This window comes from Chelonoidis abingdonii, chromosome 2 (assembly GCF_003597395.2).
Source record: "Chelonoidis abingdonii isolate Lonesome George chromosome 2, CheloAbing_2.0, whole genome shotgun sequence".
In the NCBI taxonomy this organism is placed as follows: domain Eukaryota; kingdom Metazoa; phylum Chordata; order Testudines; family Testudinidae; genus Chelonoidis; species Chelonoidis abingdonii.
Window position 1 is genome coordinate 151,215,760 of NC_133770.1, and position 19,074 is coordinate 151,234,833.

Sequence of the window (19,074 nt, forward strand, 5' to 3'; positions counted from 1 at the left end):
ATTACTTTGTTTCCTTTTGTACTTACAGATGTTTAGTAGAATATTTGAAAGAAGATGGAGTTAGAAGAAAAGCTTGTTTACTCACAGCCGAGGAAAACAAAAAGACCCAGAACAAAGCCAAAAACCTCCAGAGGTTCCCCCCCTTACTTTTGAAAAATCCGGTTTCCTGATTGGTCTTCTGGTCAGGTGTTTGGTTCCCTTTGTAAACCCTTTACAGTAAAAGAAAATTAACCCTTACCTTACCTATCTACTTATGACAACCCCGCTCCCACGTGGACCCTGAGCACGTGAGGAGGGGGGCGCTGACCTCTGCTGCCATGACAGTGCCTGGGGGTGGTGTTAGAAGGCACCAGATCCCCCAGTAATGGGCAGCAGCGTAAAACTCGACTTGCTCCTCTGGCTCAAGAGGTGACTGGGCTGATGGCACCATCCTGCTGGCTCTAGCCCAGCCATGTGCCCATCACAGGCTGGCTGCGCCCCCTCCCCCCAGGCATGGACAGGCACCTGTGGGGTCTGCACAGCGGGTGCTGAGTGAGGGGCACTCGGAGTGCTGAGGGGGGAGGGGGTGAAGGCTATAGGTGGGATCTGGCCTGGCCCTGAGCCCTGTGCCATGCACACAAAATGTCAGTGCCAGGTAGCTATGCCATGGCCTGGCAAGAGGCAGGCGGCTTCCTGCAGAGAGGCCAGAGAGCTCACCGTTGGGCGTCTCTCTTGCCCATAGTGATCCCTCAGGAGTGGAGCCAGTGTGGGGGGTGACAGAGTTCTGCCAGGTCTGGCCTCTGCTCTGCCAGAGGGTGGGCTCAGGCTCAGAGACCCCTGTAACGCCCCTCACGTGAGGACTGGGTTCCATCTGCAGGCGATTCACGGTCCAGGCTGCTGGACACCAACAGATCTGGGGGTTTTCACAGGCTCTTGCTCACAACCTGCACTGCCTGGTGTCACCACATGGGGTCTCCCTCCATCCTGGCCACTGAATGTACGTCTAGCCCCCAGTCCCTTACAGGGGTGTACGGCCCCTGATGGGAGCTGTTTGAGCAGCAGCCAGCGAGGAGAGACCTCTCCAATCCCTTGATATAGGCTGTGGCCTCCATTCCCCTATGACCCAGACAGAAGGGAGTTAACATTCCCACCACTGGGGCCAGCCTTACCCAGGTACCCCCAGCCCAGCCAGGGCTGAGCCTGGGCCATGATCCCCCTGGTTAGGTGACACCACCGCCAAAGGGGTGGCCCCACAGCAAACCAAACTGCAGGGCACCTGGTGTCAGTCCTGCAGCCACTGATACCCTTCACCACCCCTTGCCTCAGTTTCCCCTCTGGAATCCTTCTCCATGCCATCATTCATGGCAGTTCCTCTCATCCCCTGCACTGGGCAGCGGTAAGGAGCTCCCAGAATCCTCTGCTCCTGCCCTGGCACTACCTGGGTTATATCTCAGAATCCTCTGCTCCCTGTCCTGACTGTGACGGGTTCAGTCACAGAGACCCCCTTGGGACTGTCACCTGACACGCTGAATTTAACTCTGAGCCCATTTTCCCTGTCAGCTTGGGACTCCAGAACCCCGTCTTGTTGAGCCAGACACACTAGCCTGCTGCAACACAGACCCAGGTCTGAACCACGCTCCCAAAGCTGAAGACTCAAGTGAAAACGGCTCAGCAAGTAACCTGTCTCCAGCACCCAGATCCCAGTGGGATCTAAATCTGTTTTACTCTGTATAAAGCTTATACAGGGTAAACTCATAAATTGTCCACCCCCTATAACACTGAGAGAGAGATATAGAATCATAGATTATTAGGGCTGGAAGGGACCTCAGGAGATCATCTAGTTGTTTGCTCCCCAACATATTAGTCACTTACTCTGGGTTAATTAATAAACAAAAGTGATTTTATTAAGCTTAAAAAGTAGGATTTAAGTGGTTCCAAGTAATAACAGAACAAAGCAAGTTACCACAAAGTACACAAGTCTATGCCTAATACATTAAGAGGGCATGCATCCCTGCAACTGGTCACACCCAAACACACAAGTCTACGCCTAATACATTAAGAGCCTGATTACAAATAAAATCTCACCCTCAGAGATGGTCCAATAAGCTTCTTTCATGAACTAGACTCCTTCTTAATCTGGGCCCAATCCTTTCCCCTGGTACAGTCCTTGTTAGTTCCAGCTCAGGTGGTAGGTAGGAGAGGTAGGCAGTGGAGGCTTGCAAGTAAACAGAGCCATTTACAGTCAATTGGCCTAGTTAATGGGAGCCATCAAGGTTTCAAACCACCATTTATGGCCTGCACTTGCAATAGGACCAGAGAGTTATATTTCAGATTTCTAGTTTCAGATACAAGAGTGATACATGTATACAAATAGGATGACCACACTCAGGAGATTATAAGCTTTGTAATGATACCTTACAAGAGACCTTTTGCATGAAGCATATTCCAGTTACATTATATTCACACTCAGCATATTTCCATAAAACATACGCAGTGCAATGTAACACCTGCCCTGGCACCGCCAAGGTTATATCCCAGAATCCTCTGCTCCTTGCCCTGGCCCTGCCTGGGTTATATCCCAGAATCCTCTCTGTGCCGCACTCCCGGGCCCAGCAGTGGGCAATAGATCTCACTCCCAGGCTCCAGCCCCTCCATGGCTGTGGTCAGAGGTGAAAGTAAGCCGGTCCGGTCCGGTGTACCAGCAAGAGCCAGTACGCTGTGCCAGACCAGACTGGCTTCCCCAGGCTGCCCAGCATTACAGGCTGGCTCGCTGCAGTGGCCAGAGCTCTGGCCCCTTTAAATTGCCTCCTGAGCCCCGCTGCCGGAGCCCCCTTCTAGTTGAGGCCACGCCCCCTGCTCAGTAAGCCCTTTAAGTTACTGTCACCCCTGGCTGTGGCCTTGTCCCCGGCCTGGCCACCCAGCAGGTCCCATTTTGGCCCCTTGCTCCAGCTCCCATGGAGGCTCCCTGGGGCAGGGCAGAGACATGGCACTAATGCCTGCCCCCACCCCTCAGCTTGACAGCAGCCCTAGGTGTCGTGGGGCACACGGCCTTGGTGTGAGTGCAGCCTGGGCAGGGTCTTTGGCTGGCAGCTGGACAGTCCCTGTGAATGGGGTAGGGGGGACAGAGAGCTGGGGGACAGCTAAAGTGCGAGGTGGAAGTGAACAATCACACCGCATGTGAACAATGGCTGTGTGCGCACACATGTGAACAGTCCGTGTGTGTGTGAGAGAGAGAGAACAGTCACGAGGTGCATGGACAGTGTCGCTGTGGGGGTGAACAGTCGCAGGGGTGCATGGACAGTGTTGCTGTGGGGGTGTGACCCGTCGCAGGGGTGCATGGACAGTGTCGCTGTGGGGGTGACCAGTCGCAGGGGTGCATGGACAGTGTCACTGTGGGAGTGACCAGTCGCAGGAATGCATGGACAGTGTCGCTGTGGGGGTGTGAACAGTCGCAGGGTGGGTGTGTTTAATGCTCATCCTACCCTATTGGCCTGGGCGCGTCCTGGAGGGGAAAGGCCCTGGCACTCCTGGCACAGTATGTCTCCGCCGACGCTCAGCTCCGGCCAGGCTCCGGCTGCCCACCATGGCATGTGCTTGGCTCTGCTGCAGCCCCCAGTCAGGGGCCTGGTGGGTCTCCCTGTCCCCCACCTCTGGCGGGATGGGCTGCTCAGCTCCCTTCGAGCCAAGCACTTTCCACGTGCTGCACAGCCAGCCGGGGAGGGGGGCATGCGCCAGTGCCCCCACATGCAGCCACCTTTGGGGAGGGTGTACGAACCGACTCCACTCCACCGACATGCAGCCAGTACGGGACGTTTTCCCCACATCATCTGCACTGCCCCCAGTGTGGTGCTAGGGGGCAGGTGCTCATAGACTCATAGACTTTAAGGTCAGAAGGGACCGTTATGATCATCTAGTCTGACCTCCTGCACAACGCAGGCCACAGAATCTCACCCACCCACTCCTGTAACAAACCCCTAAGCTATGTCTGAGCTATTGAAGTCCTCAAATCGTGGTTTAAAGACCTCAAGGTGCAGAGAATCCTCCCGCAAGTGCTGTCAGGGGCCAGAGGCTGATGCCGGGGGCGGGAGGTACAGAGAGGACCTGGGGACGCTGCTGTCCCCTGGGCATTGCAGGGTCTCCAGGTCAGCCCAAGGCGAGAGGAAGGCCCTCAAGGCAGCGGGTCCCCCGGGCTCCCCCAGAACTGGCTGGGGCCTGCCAGGGGGCCCTGCCCCGCTGCATCTCCCTGCCCCAGGATCTAGGGGTCTTGCCCAGCAGCAAGAAGCCTGGTGGGCACCACGCGGGTTGGGGGGCACAGGGCCTCCGCTAACGTCCCCAGGCAAGATGAGGGGGCAAGGAATGGGCTCCGGGGTGGAGGGAAGTGCTGGATCCAGAGGCAGGGCCTGGGGGCTCTCTGTGGCCAGGGGAAGGAGCTGGGGCCAGGGACATTCAGCTCCTGGACGCCGAGGGCCCCTAGTGGTCTGTGTGGGCATTGTGTGGGGCTGCTCCACTCTGGCCCCCTTGGGGTCCCAGCCCCCAGCCTCTCTCCTGTTGGCCGTGAGCCCAGGAACGGGGTGGGAGGGGACTGGGCATGAGCCCAGAAATGGTGGGGGGTGAGTGCATTGTCTGCAAAGAAGGGGCTGCTGCACCCTCCCACCCCGTTGTAGCTCATCACAGACTCTGGTGACTGGGGCCCCGATGGGTCAGTGAGCGGGGGAGGGGGAAGGGGCTCCCTCTGGCCAGCCCTGACTTCCCCCTATTGAGCCCCCCACGCCGCTCCCTGCAGGTCTCCCCTGCACAACCTGCCTGGGCCCAGCTCTCCTGGGCTTTCTGACCTCAACTGCCCCCCCCCATCCCCCGACCCAGGAGCCACAGGGCTGGGCCAAGGGTCTTCTGTCAGTGCCCACGGCCCAGCTCCCTGGCGCTCAGCCCCGCCCGGAGCATCCGGCCATGGCCCCATCTGCAACTCACTGAGCACGGGGGGGCAGAGCAAGCGGGGGGAAGGGAGGTGCTCAGGCCGGCAGGGGCTGACAGTCAGGCCTGTGTCCTTCAATCCCAGGGCTAAGGCCTGGAGGTCCAAAGGGGGCCCATGGTGCTGGGCATGGCCTGAACCCCCGCAGAATGAGCTCAGGGCCCTGTTATGCTGGGCGCTGCCCGGCCACAGACCACGACTTGGGCTTGGAGCTGTCTGTGGGCGGGGCTAACAAGACTGCTGGAAAGGGAAACTGAGGCACCAAGCGGGGAAGTGGCAGGAATTGAACCCAGCAGTCCCCTGGGTCCCAGCCCAGCACCTGATGCAGCCTGTCTCCCCCTCCCCCCCACTTGTCTGGATTAGCTGCTGGGGCGAGGCCAAGGCCAGGGAGTCCCAGACACAGAGCGGAAAGCTCTGGAAAGGTCCCAGCCTGCGACCCAGGGGGCCGAGGGCAGCAAACAGGCTCAAGGAGGCGGCCCCAGGTGCGTCCCCCCGGTTACTGACATGGGCGAGCCCTGCGGGCTTGGAGATCCCACCGTGAGCAACAGGTCAAGCGAGACCCAGAGCAACCCAAGGGCTCTGAACACCCCACCCCAGCAGGGCCCCTACCAGAGGGGAAAGCAGGAGTTGCCGCGGCGGGAAGGGGGGAGCTCCCAGCCCCCCAAGCCCTGTCCCCCACGGGGGCTGCACACCCAGAATGGAGGACTCCCTGCAGCGCTGGTGCCCCCTGCTGTCTGCCCCAGAGCAGCCAGTGCAGAGAGCCTCGCGTCCCACAGGGCAGAACTGGAGGGTGGCCGCAGCCAGGCCCCCAGCCTGTCCCTGGCCCTCAGGGCTTGACGGGGAAGAGCAGGCAGGTGTGCGCCCTGGAGGCGGAGCTGCCCTCGATCAGCACCAAGGGGTGCTCGCGGTAGTGCTGGATGATGCTGGCCACGCTGTCGAACCGCTGGGGGAGGAAAGGGGAGATGGCAGCAGAGAGCGGCTGGGGGTAGTGGGACCAGCCCGACCCTCCCCAGGGCACCAGTCCCAGGGCTGGGTGTGCCCTGCTGAGTCCCACTCGCACCCAGCTGCCCATGGAGCGCCCTGGCCTGGCCCCCCCAGGCTGAGCGAGCAGCAGGGGTGACCAGCAGCTTTCCCAGGGGTTCCCCCATTCCCAGGGCTCGCAGGGGAGATGCCCCCCCCGTGGCTCCATGCCCCCCCCCGCCCTCCTGGGCACCCACCTCTTCGTGGCTCTTCCCGTCCTTGCCCAGCGCATACTGGCGGCTGCTCTCCACGTAGCGGATGGGGATGTTGTAGACGTGGCCCTTGTACAGCACAGCCAAGGTGAATGGCTGGTTCCAGCCCTGCCCTGAGCTCTGGCGCACCATGAACGCGCTGTCCTGGGGCAGAGGGAGGCTGCTCAGCACTGCGGAAGACCCGGCCTGGCATGGGAGAGGCTGCCAGGCCTGACCCAGGCCCCACCTGCCACAGACCTGGGGCAGCTCCTGGGTGCAGGAGGAACCACGACAGGGTCTCTACAGGCCCAGAGACGGGCTCTGGGCCCAGCCTTTCCCCTCTGTCCCCCTTCCCCAACCCCGACCCCATGGGACAGCTGGGGACTGACCTGCTCACAGTCAAGAGTCAGCAGCAGAGCTAGGAGACAACCCACGAGTCCTGGCTCCCAGTCCCCTGCAACCATTCAACCCTGCTCCCCTCCCCGAGCTGGGAGAGAACCCAGGAGTCCTGGCTCCCAGTGCCAGGCCCTGCGCTCGCCCTTGCCTGGCAGGTGCAGCCAGTACCTTATTGAGCCCCTGCAGGACGCTCTCTGCCATGTGCCGGTCACAGCTCCCTGCATACCAGGCCTGGTCCTGCATGCCAGGATCCTGGGGAGCAGAGGGGAGACGTGAGAGCAGCTGGGGGTGGGAGGGGAAGTGTCAGAATCCCTCCCCCCCATCCAAGAGGCCTGGCCTGGTATCCTCCCCCATGGCAACACCAGGCACTCTCAAGGTGAATCTTCCCAGAATGCACCTGGCTGCCTGTGGGGTGGGGTGGGGCGGGGTGGGGCTGGGGAGTGAAGCAGGGACCATGGTGAGGGTGGGGAAGGGAGAGTTCTCACACCTCTGCTCTGCCCCCTCCATATCTGCCCCCTCCCCCCGGGACGAGCCCCTCCCAGAGGCTGTGCTGGCTACTCCGGAAGGAAGATGCCACCCCTCTCGCCCCCCAGGCACAGCAAGCCCACAGGCAGGGTGGGCGCTTACCTCCACCAGAGAGCCACTGCCTCTGGGCCAGGCTGGGGTTTTGCTCGAGGCTGAAAGAGGGAGGACATCAAGGGGTTAAGAGGAGACAAGGCAGACGTCCAGCGGGGCCATGGGCACCGTGCTCCCAGGCCTCTTCCATGAGCCAGAGGGGAGCTCCCTTGGCTGGCAGCAATAGCGGGTCCTTTATCCCCCACAGGCCCAGCCCCGGGAGGGCACCATAGTCACCAACACTCAGCCAGGACGTAAGGAGATCACAGGCCTGACCCCCACCAGCTCCCAGCCTCACCCTCACTCCCTGACCCTCCACCAGCTCCCGGGGCCTGGCAGGGGCCTTTCCCATTCAGTCCCTCAGCTCGCTCGCACCTTCCCCAGCACCAAGGGACCCCGAACAGGCCACACCCAGATGGGGAGAGACCACTGGTGCTTCTGCCCAGGGCTGTGATAACAGGGCCTGCGGGTCGGGAGTGAGGGACACCAGCAGAGCTGGGAGTGGGAGGGAGCCCAGGGCTGGGCTAGCAGGGGCTGTGGGTCCAGAATGAGGGGCATCAGCAGAGTTTTGTGGGGCACTCACCTTCGGGGGAGGAATCAGCCAGGCTCTGCAGAGAGAGAGCAGAAGGCACCTTCAGGGCAGTGAAGGGGGGAGCTATCCCTGCTCCCCAGCCCCTCCCCACCCCATTCACCCCACAACACCCCAGCCCCGATCCCTCCCCCAGCCCCTGCACTCACGTGGTGGGCCCCAGGCAGGGCTATCTTCGGCCTGTTGGAGAGACCAGGAGCATCAGGGTCCCGCACCGCAATTCGCACCCAGGGCTTGGCCCACGTCTGGGCCGTGACACTGACAGCTCCAGGGCCCAAGTTGAGGAACCTGCTGCACCAGGCAAGGGCAGCTGGGCCAGGCAGGAACAGGGGAGGACCAGGAGCCGGATGCCCCGGACCGGGGTGGGAACGGAGCAGGGCCAGAAGCCGGATTCCCGGGGCTGGGGAGGGGAAAGGGGCAGGTCCAGGGGGCCAGGGTGGAAACGCAGTAGGGCCAGGAGCTGGATCCCCCAGGCCGGAGGAGGGAGAGGGGGAACAGGGCAGGGCTGGGAGCTGGATCCCTGCACCTCTGGAATGGACTCTTCACGGATGGGCGGGCAGGTGCTTGAGGTCCCTGACCTGCTCCCTGGGGCTTGGCTGGGGGCCAGGCTGGCCCTGCGCAGGGGGCACTCACTTGGACAGCTTTGGAAGCCATGGGGGAGGCACCTGGCCAAGCTGGGGCCTCAGGGCGTGAGTCGTCCTGCAGTGAGCTGGAAAGAAGCAGACAAGCGTCAGTTGGGGCAGGGGTCCCGGCTCAGTGCCTGGGTGTCAGGAGTCCTGGCTGGAGCAGCAGGGTCTTGCGCCCCCAGGGGGCTGGAGCAGGGGAGGAGGCAGAAACTCACGTGGGCTCGGTGGCTCACACACCAGGTAAATCTCCTCCTCTGGTGGTCCCTCCTGGGAAGGGAAGAGACACCCCGAATCACTGGGGGGTGGGGCCTAGAGCTCCAGCCCCCAACCAGCCAGACACCCGCTGGGTGCCCCATACCCATGGTCTGCAGCGGGTCAAGCCACGGGCAGGGCCACAGGAACACTCTCCCCTCTCACCATGGATGTAGGGCCTTGTTGCTGAAACTAGGGCCTGGGAGGGGAGGAGAAAGGGGTCTAGTGGTTAGAGCAGGGGCCTGGGAGCCAGGACTCCAGGGCTTTATTGCCAGCTCCCCTGCTGACTCCTTGAGTGGCGTCCCTGCCTCTCTCCATGCCTCAGTTTCCCCATCAGTGGCACGAGGAGGCGGAACTGACTCACCGGGTGCAGGCATGATGGGTCAGTTGGTGTCCCCCGGAGCTGCCTGGGGATCAGGGAGGTGAGTGCAGATACATGACCCAGTCACCGGCCATCTCTGCACCCCTGCCAGCTGGACCCTGCTCCCACGCACAGGGAATCCCCATCAGCTGTCAGCAGCACGGGGGCTCTGACACACATGGAGCAGCTCTGACTCCACTCAGCAGAGGGCAGTAGGGTGCACAGGGGGGCAGGCTCTCTGCAGCCCCCTATAGTGGACGTGCTTCCAGAGCGATCATCTAGGTGGTTGAAGGCAGGGAGTGCTCTGCGGCCCCCCGTCCCACCATCCTCTGGGGCAGGGTGTGTGGGGGGCAGGGAGTGCCCTGGGGTCCCTGTCTCAGCATCCACCAGGGCAGGGTGTGTATGTGTGGGGGTACCTTGTCGTCCGACGAGGTCGGTCCGGGATCCGTGGATGCTGGAACAAGGTGAAGTGAGCAGCAGAGGCTAATTTCCCCCCAAACCAGCCCCCTCCCCATCCCCACTGAAAGGAGGGGGGTCACCACTGGAGTCTGGGTGGGGGCCCTGACACACTAAACCATGTGACTGGAGCTGCATCCCTCACCCACTGGCTACCTCATACCCCCCAGGGTGGGGCACATCCATAGGGATAGGCCTGGGGGGTAGAGATTGGGGGGGAGGGGGACAGGCTGAGGGGGGCAGAGATTGGAGGCAGGGACAGACTGGGGACAGAGATTGGGTGTGGGGACAAGCCAGGGGCAGGGATTGGGGAGGAGGGAGACAGGCCGGGGGGCAGAGATTAGGGGGGATGGGGACAGGCTGGGGGCAGAGATTGGGGGCAGATGGGGAACTGGATGGGGCTATGGGCTGGGCAGAAGCATCCAGAGCCTCAGCAGGACTGAGGAGAACAGAGGGACCCCATCTGGGGGCCCCCAGGAAAGGCCCTGGGGGGTTGTGAGGAGCCCCTTGCCAGCCCCCAGGGACAAGCCCCCCTAGATGCTCCAGTCCTTCCCCAGAAACTCCCCCCACCTCCCAAACCTTCCCGCCCCTGCAGTGCCCAGACCCCAGGAGGGTAGGACGCCCCACATACTCCGGGGTGCAGCGGGGCCGGCAGGCGACGACAGGGGCCTCGGGCCAGGAGCTGGGGGGATCTTCGCCCGGGTCCTGTCCTGACCTGTAAGGGAAGGAGGCGGCTCAGCTCTGGGTGCCAGGGGCCAGCTGGAGCGAGAGGCCTTGTGGCCAAGCCAGACGTATGGGGAGCCCAAGGGGCCCCAGGGACAGCAGCAGGGCCCAGCCCCAGAGACTCAGCCCCCAGGACGCTGTCCCCCTCACCAAATCCCCCATGGGCCCAACGCGGCTACCCCAGCACCTCTGCCCACCCAGTCACCACGGTAACTACAACCACCGGCAAGCCCATCCATCACCATGGCGATCACTGCCCCGGGCAAGGAGATCCCCTCCTCCACGGGCTGGGGGCAAGTGGGGACCCCAAAAGTGGACAGGGAGCATGGGCCCCAGGGAGGCTCCAAGCGGCTCTGCCAGGCTCCCAGGCTGGGGGGACTCGGTGTCTGTGGGGAAGGGACCAGCCCCCTCTCCTCCCTGCCCCCTGCAACCCCTCACCTTTCCTGCAGGCCAGGCCCTGGGGCGTCTCCTCTCCATTGCCAGCGTCTGTGCCAGGCACCAGGCTGAGCTTTGACAGGAACTGTGGGTTACAATGGGCTGGTTACCAGCCAGCCAGGCTCCCCGTGGTCTCCAACCCCCCCCGCCACACACAGACCTCCCTGAGTAACTCCTGGGCCCATTCCCCGAGTCCCCAGCTTCGGAGGCCGGTTGCGTGGGGAAATGGTGGCAAGAGTGGGATATGGGGCTCTCTGGGCTCTCCTGGAACAGAGCTGGCCACATGGTGCAATGTCATCACATCCACTGAGGGTGGCCACAGGGTGCTTGGAGAGGGGCAATAGGGGGCTGTGAGACTTCCTGAGGCCCAAGAGTGTTGGGGGCAGAGGTGCCCCCATCTGCTCACACTGTAACTCTCCCTGGCAGGGGGCATCGGGGTGCTGGCTGTGGAGGCTCAGCACTGGGGATGGGGGAGCAAGTTGGTGATATGGGGGCTCAGTCTGGGGGAAGGAAGATCAGCATGGGGGGAGGGGGCATGGGGAAGGGAATTGGGGGTGTGGGGGCTCCGTGTGGGGCAGGACTGCAGGTGCAGGGAGATCGATGTTAGGGGAGGGGAATTGGGGGTGCAGGCATCTTGGTGTGGGGTGCGGGATTGGGGTGCAGGGGTCTCAGTGTTGAGGTGGGGGATTGAGGGTGCAGGGGTCTCGGTGTTGTGGTGGGGGATTGCGGGTGCAGGGGTCTCGGTGTTGAGGGAGGCGGATTGGGGGTGCAGGCGTCTCGGTGTGGGCTGCGGGCGGCTCACTCACCTTGGCTGGCAGGAGGGCGAAGGGCTCTGAGCAGCGCCGGGCAGTGGCGTGATCTGGAGGCAGGGACAGGGTGAGATTGGCCCTGGAGGCCTCACTGCCCCCAACCTTCCAATCCCTCCAACTTTGCCCCCCCTCTCCCCCATTGCCAGCCTCCCATTCTCCTGCCCCCCCGTTACCGAGGTAAGTGCCGTCCGCATCCTCCTGCCTCTTGGCTGGAGCCACCTTCCAGGCCTGGCTCTCACAGGGGGGTGCTTCATACGTGTTCCCCTCCTCGGACTCCTCCGCCGCACTGGGGCCCTGCAGAGTGGGATGGGGGCAGGTGGGTGCTGCCCTGGGGCTGGGGAAGGGGACAGAGCAATGGCTGGGGGAATGCAGTGGGCAGGGTAGGGTGGGGTGGGGCAGGGAGCAGTATGGGATCAGGGTGGGGGGATGCAGTGGGTGGTGCTGTATCTAGGTAGGGGAGGGGAGAAGGGGGGGGGCAGCAATGGGCGGGGCTATGGGTGTAGCTTGTGGGGTGGGGCAGGGAGCAGTGGGTGGGGCTGTGGCTGGCTGGGGGCAAGGTTGTGGCCGGGCCATACTTACCGCATGCTCCCAGCTCTCTGTAACATATACAGGGCTGTCAGTGGCTCTGCCTGGCCATCTATGGACCTGCCCCACCCCTCAAGCCTCCCTCCGTGACACTCTGTACCCCGCAGGAGCATCTGGAACCCCCGATTCACCATTGTGATGTGAGGGCCTTGTGAGGTGTCATTTAAAAAGCCTTGATCTGTTGAACATTAGCATCCTGTTGAAGTGCGTGTACTCACATTGTATTGCTCTGTGTGTTGCTGAAATACATTGTGAGGTGAAGAGAGGCCCACAGCTGACCTGAGCAGCCATCACCGGCCAGACAGGTGTTGCTGGCCCATCAAGAACAATCCCCTCTCCCAGAAGCTCCTCGAAGAGGGCAGGTAAGTATGGGAGCTGCCTGACCGCACGTCACAGCTGCTAGAAAGATCCTGGCTGGATGAAAGTGTCAAAGAAGCCTCTCCCCTCCCCCATCTCAACAGCTGGGAGATCCTCTGGAGGACAAAGACTTTGAACTGGGGAGATGGGGCCCGGGATGAAAGGGAATCCAGCCTGTGTATTGAGAACTGTGAGCAGCCTGTAACATCTGTTAAGGCGAGAGGCTGCTTGATTCTAATTCTGCTTAGTTTGTAGAATTTAGACTGCAAATTTATTTGTATTTCCTGTGGCATTCACCAGATGGTGTCATCCAATAGTTCTGAAGGAACTCAAATGTGAAATTGCAGAACTACTAACTGTAGTTTCAAATATCAGAGGGGTAGCTGTGTTAGTCTGTGTCATAACTATAAAGGCAAGGGTAGCAACCCTCTTGTATGCAATACTATAAAATACCCTCTGGCCAGAGGCACCAAAATCCTTTTACTTGTAAAGGGTTAAGAAGTTCAGGCAACCTGGCTGACACCTGACCCAAAGGACCAATAAGGGGACAAGATACTTTCAAATCTTTGGGGTAGACTTTTGTTTGTGCTCTTTGTTTTGGATGGTGTTCGCTCTTGGGACTAAGAGGGACCGGACACCAATCCATGTTCTCCAAATCTTTATGAACAAGTCTCTCACATTTCAAACTTGTAACAGCAAGGCAAGGTGTGTTAGTTTGATCTTTGTTTTTCTCAACTTGTGAATGTTCCCTTTGCTAGAGGGAGGTATCCCTGTTTTGCTATAACTTTGAAACTAAGGCTAGAGGGGGTTCCTCTGGGCTCTTTGAATCTGATTACCTGTAAAGTTATTTTCCATCCTGATTTTACGGAGATGATTTTTTCCTTTTCTTTTAATAAAATCCTTTTTTTAAGAACCTGACTGATTTTTCCATTGCCCAAAGACCCATGTACCAATTTGTTAGGATATTATTCTCAAGCCTCCCCAGGAAAGAGGGTATAAGGGCTTGGGGGGATATTTTGGGGAAAGAGAAACTCCAAGTGGTCCTTTCCCTGTTTCTTGTTAAATCACTTGGTGGTGGCAGCATACCAGGTTTTAACCTAAGATACTAGAAATAAGCTTAGGGGGCTTTCATGCGGGTCCCCACTTCCGTACCCTAGAGTTCAGAGTGGGGAAGGAACCCTGGCAGTCTGGATCTGTAAAAAGCGACAAAGAGTCCTGTGCACCTTATAGACTAACAGACGTATTGGAGCATGAGCTTTTGGGGGTGAATACCCACTTGGTCAGACACATGTAGTGGAAATTTCCAGAGGCAGGTATAAATATGCAGGCATGAATCAGTCTAGAGATAATGAGATCAGTTCAATCAGGGAGGATGAGGCCCTCTTCTAGCAGTTGAGGTGTGAAGACCAAGGGAGGAGAAACTGCTTTTGTAGTTGGCTAGCCAGCTAATCAGATTTAATCCTGATCTGACGATGTCAAATTTGCAAATGAACTGAAGCTCAGCAGTTTCTCTTTGAAGTCTGGCCTGAAGTATTTTGCTGCAGGATGGCTACCTTTAAATCTGCTATTGTGTGCCCAGGGAGACTGAAGTGTTCTCTTACAAGTTTTTGTATATTGCCATTCCTTATACCTGACTTGTGTCCATTTATCCTTTTTCGTAGGGACTGCCTGACGAAGTGGGTATTCACCCACGAAAGCTCATGCTCCAATATGTCTGTTAGTCTATAAGGTGCCACAGGACTCTTGGTCGCTTTTAACTGTAGTTTGTAACCTATCATTTAAATCAGTCAATTTTTAAAAATGGCTCCAGAGGTGATCCTGGCAATTACAGGCCAGGAAGCTTGACTTCAGTACTGGGCAAACTGGTTGAAACTATAGTAAAGAACAAAATTGTCAGACACGTCAATGAACATAATTTGTTGGGGAAAAGTCAACCTGGTTTTTGTAAAGGGAAATCATGCCTCACTAATCTACTAGAATTCTTTGAGGGGCTTAACAAGCATGCGGACAAGGGGGATCCAGTGGATATAGTGTATTTAGATTTTCAGAAAGCCTTTGACAAGGTCCCTCCCAAAGGCTCTTATGCAAAGTAAGCTGTCATGGGATAAGAGGGAAGGTCCTCTCATGGATTGGTAACTGGTTAAAAGATAGAAAACAAAGCATAGGAATAAATGGTCGGTTTTCAGAATGGAGAGAGGTAAATAGTGGTGTCCCCCAGGGGTCTGTTCTGGGACCAGTCGTATTCAATATACTCATAAACGATCTGGAAAAAGGGATAAACAGTGAGGTGGCAAAATTTGCAGATGATACAAAACTACTCAAGATTGTTAAGTCCAAAGCAGACTGTGAAGAGCTACAAAGGGATCTCACAAAACTGGTGACTGAGCAACAACTGGCAGATGAAATTCAATGTTGATAAATGCACATCAGGCTCTTTGGCAGCAGGTCCCTCGGTCCCTCTTGGAGTGAAGGACCAGCTGCCGAATTGCCGCCAAAGACTGAAGTGGCGGCAGTAGAGTTGATCGCAACTGTGGCTTTTTTTTTTTTCCCCCTTCCTGCTTGGGGCGGCAAAAACCCTCGAGCCAGCCCTGTATACTGAAATTGGAAAAGGTTCAGAAAAAGGCAGTAAAAATGATTAGGGGTATGGAACAGTTTCCATATGAGGAGAGATTAATGAGACTGGGACTTCTCAGCTTGGAAAAGAGACAACTAATAGGGGATATGATAGAGGTCTATAAAATCATGACTGGTGTGGAGAAAGTAAATAGGGAACTGTTATTTACTCCTTCTCATAACACAAGAACTAGGGGTCACCAACTGAAATTAAGAAGCAGCATGTTTAAAACAAACAAAAGGAAGTATTTCTTCACACAGCGCACAGTCAACCTGTGGAACTCTTTGCCAGAGGATATTGTGAAAGCCAAGAAACTATCAGGGTTCAAAAAAGCACTAGATAAGTTCATGGAGGATAGGTCCATCAATGGCTATTAGCCAGGATGGGCAGGGATGGGGACCCACCCTCTTTTTATCAGAAGCTGGGAATGGGCAACGGGATGGATCATGTGATGATTCCCTGTTCTGTTCATTCCCTCTGGGGCACCTGCCATTGGCCACTGTTGGTAGACAGGATACCGGGCTAGATGGACATTTGGTCTGACCCAGTCTGGCCACTTTTATGTTCTAACCAACTCTGATCTCTCTGCCTGCTACTTATAATCCCTCACAATCGATCTTTCTGATAATAAATCGAGGTTATATTTCACCGAGCACAGTGGGGTTTTGGTTGACTCTGAGCTCAGGTTAACAGGGGCTGATGCCTGTTCACTACCCTTTGTCAAAGCGGTGAACTGATAAATGGGTTTGCACTGTCCAAGGGGCCCTTAAGCAGAGGAAGATGGTGCAGTTCTGGGGAGCGAGGCTGGCAGCTGGGTGAGGGGCTGGTGACTCGTGCGAGGCTCAAGGAGCGTGCAGTGTAGCTGGGTGTGGGGCTTCCCATGCTGGTGGTGACACTGATCACAGCCTGGGGTTGCTGTTTGTCGCTGGCAAGGCTCTGTGAGGGACAGCCAGGCTGGTGAGCTGGGCCAGGGGCCCAGCGGTCACAGTCCCAGGCTGTACTGGGAGATCCCGTCACACCCACCACGCAGGGCAGGCTAGAGGAGCAACTCAGCCACCACAGCCCCCGCTTAGCCAGCAGCTGCCACTGACCCCCCAGCTCCTGGGGCTGGGACCATCACTTACCCGGCCGCTTGGGGGGTGGAGGCGGGGTCTGAGGCCTGTGGGGAGGAGACACAACAGGAGCCCCATGAGCCTCCCTGCTCCATCCCTACTGTGCCCACATCATCCCCACCCCACATAGCCCCCATGCCCACATCACCCCACTGCCCCACCCCCATCACCCCTACCCTGCATAGCCACCCATGACGTCACCCCACTGCTCTGCCCTGGTCACCCCACCCCGCATAGCCCCCCATGCCCACATCACCCCCACGTCACCCCCACTCCCGCACAGTCCCCCATGCTGACATTGTCCCAATGCCCCCCTACATCACCCTCACCCCGCATAGCCCCCATGCCCACATCACCCCACTGCCCTGCCCCCCAAGTCACACCCACCCCGCATAGCCCCCATAACCACATTATCCCCACTGCCCCCCATGTCACCCCCACTTCCGCATAGTCCTCCATGCTGACATTGTCCCAATGCCCCCCCACATCACCTCCACCCCGGATAGCCCCTATGCCCACATCACCCCACTGTCCTGCCTCCCCACATCATCCCCACCCCACCCCCACATAGGCCCCTGTGCTATTATTGACATAAACTGTGACTGTATAGATCATTGTTGCAACCACCACTATGTATTTGCAGCAAATATTGTACAAAGGTTGTCGTGTGAGGTGTCTACGGAAAGGTTATGATTTGCTGATTATGCTATCTGTATGGTGTATCATGTTTGTAGTTGACGTTATGAATAGTGGCTATGTACTTGTATCTCAGTGTGTTTTGATTCTAAGTAGCCTCAGTGAAGCATTTGGTCAGCTTCTTGAGAAAGGACTATTCTCAGAAAGTGCACAGTCAAGAAACGCTGAACTGACAATGATCTTTGGGAGACACCAACCCACATCTGAGCTTTCCTGGGAACGTTCAAACTAACATGTAAACAATGGCGTCAGCCTGTAAAGAACTGAGTCATGCATGGACATGTGACTTGCCCATTTGACTCCAAACTCCATCTTACTGCTGTAATTTCCACAGTAAGAATAAAAGGGTGTCCTTCCACATTTCAGAGGATATAAAAGGCTGCTGCATCTCCTCCATCTTGTCTTCAGTCCTGCTTCTTGCCTCTGGAGGGACTTTGTTACAAACGGAAGCTCTGAACAAAGGATTGATGACCCATCCCAGCTGGGGATGTTCCAGAGACTTGATTTGAACCTGCAGTTTATTCTGTCACTGCTACAAGCCTGAAGCAAGAACTTTGCCATTACTGTATAGAATTGATTCCATTTAACCAATTCTAGCTCTCATCTATATTTTTTTCCTGTTATGAATAAACCTTTAGATTTTAGATTCTAAAGGATTGGCAACAGCGTGATTTGTGGGTAAGATCTGATGTGTATATTGACCTGGGTCTGGGGCTTGGTCCTTTCGGATCAAAAGAACCTTTTTTTTCCCTTTTACTGGGGTGTTGGTTTTCATAACCATTCATCCCTGTAAAGAGTGACACTGGTGGTGATACTGGGAGACTGGAGTGTCTAAGGGAATTGCTTGTGTGATTTGTGGTTAGCCAGTGGGGTAAAACCTGGCTTGTTTGGTGCCTTGGTGTGCAAAGGACCCAAGCCTGGGACTGTTCTTAATGTGGTCTGTGAATGCTGAGTGGGGAGTGTTGGCCTGGGAGGACGGTCTGCACTGGGGGATGGGAGACTGGCCTGGAGGGAGGATACCTGAGCATGTAACATGAGAACCTAGGAAGGGGTTAGAGGCCAGGTGACACCTCTGCCCAGGAAACTAAACAAAGGCTGGGGGAGGAGACGCTGGGGGAGAGAGGGTTTCAGGAGTTGGCTGGGGTAATGGAGGGATTCCCCAGTGGGGCTGTGGTGCCCCTGGGACCCCAAGATGGACCTAATTGGGGAGGGTCCTGTCGTCTGTATCGGCAACACCTGTCTTGGATTGTGTTCCTGTCATCTAAATAAACCTTCTGCTTTACTGGCTGGCTGAGAGTCACGGTGAATCGCAGGAAGCCAGGGGTGCGGGGCCTTGTCTCCCCCACCCTCCGTGACACCCTGCTCTAAGCAATCTGTCCTGAATTGACACTCAGAAGTGTCTCACCGAGGGCAGCATCGTTACAGCCCTCCATGCCCATATCACCCCACAGCCCCCCATCATCCCCACCCCTGCATAGCCCCCCGTCATCACCCCACTGCCCTGCCCCCACATCACCTCCAAATAGCCCCCACATGCCATCACCCCCACCCTGCACAGCCCCCCGGCCTCCACTATGCCCAACCACGATCTCCAGAATCAACCCCCCCCACAGCACACCCTGTCACGCACTGCCACCCACAGTCCCCATGCCCACATCACCTCGCACAGAGCCCACCCACATCAACCCACCCCCACATAGCCCCCCCAAGCCATCACCCCCTGCCTGCACATTTTGCCTGCACCCTCCCTGCCTAGGCTGACCAGACAGGAAGTGTGAAAACTCAGGACATTTTCATTTTCTGGGTGGGGTGTAGGGGAGAGGGGACAGTTGCATGTATAAGACAAAGCCCCTTGTCTGGTCACCAGATCACAGCCCCCCACGTGCCTGTCCCGCCCCCAGGGACTGATTCCCCCAGCAGGGACAGGGATGGGCCCAGAGGGGGCAAAGGGCTGGTGCTCCCTGGGCTGCTCCTCGCCTGGATCAGCTAGGGCTGCTACTCACAGGGTGCGGCTCCTCCCGAAGATGTTCTGCAAGGAAGCCAGAATGGGGTCAAGACAGGAGGGGGGCAATGGGAAGCCTATCCCTGAACCAGCCCCAGCATCCCCCTCTTCCCCCCCATGGCACCCCCACTCCCCATGGCGCCCCCCACCCACTACGGCATCCCTTGCTGGATCTAGTAGCCAGCCCTGTCTCCCCCGCCCTCAAGGTGGGACGTTCAGCTTGGGGGTGAGGCCGGGGCTGCAGGAGGCTCAAGCTGATGTTTATCACTATGGGGAAGCAAAGTAAA

The 19,074-nt window shown here is 58.0% G+C and overlaps 1 protein-coding gene across 1 annotated transcript; it reads right to left on the bottom strand.

The window, feature by feature from the left end:
- Positions 1–5,774: 5,774 nt before the first annotated feature.
- Positions 5,775–12,005, bottom strand: SH2D6 (SH2 domain containing 6). The gene is made up of 14 exons (XM_075062002.1): positions 12,001–12,005; positions 11,595–11,755; positions 11,419–11,471; positions 10,616–10,697; positions 10,086–10,169; positions 9,415–9,452; positions 8,601–8,652; positions 8,393–8,468; positions 7,909–7,939; positions 7,754–7,778; positions 7,183–7,232; positions 6,724–6,807; positions 6,166–6,324; positions 5,775–5,891 (listed from the first exon to the last, which is right to left on the bottom strand). The coding sequence occupies exons 1-14, from the start codon at positions 12,003–12,005 to the stop codon at positions 5,775–5,777; spliced, it is 1,017 nt and encodes a 338-aa protein (XP_074918103.1).
- Positions 12,006–19,074: the final 7,069 nt, after the last annotated feature.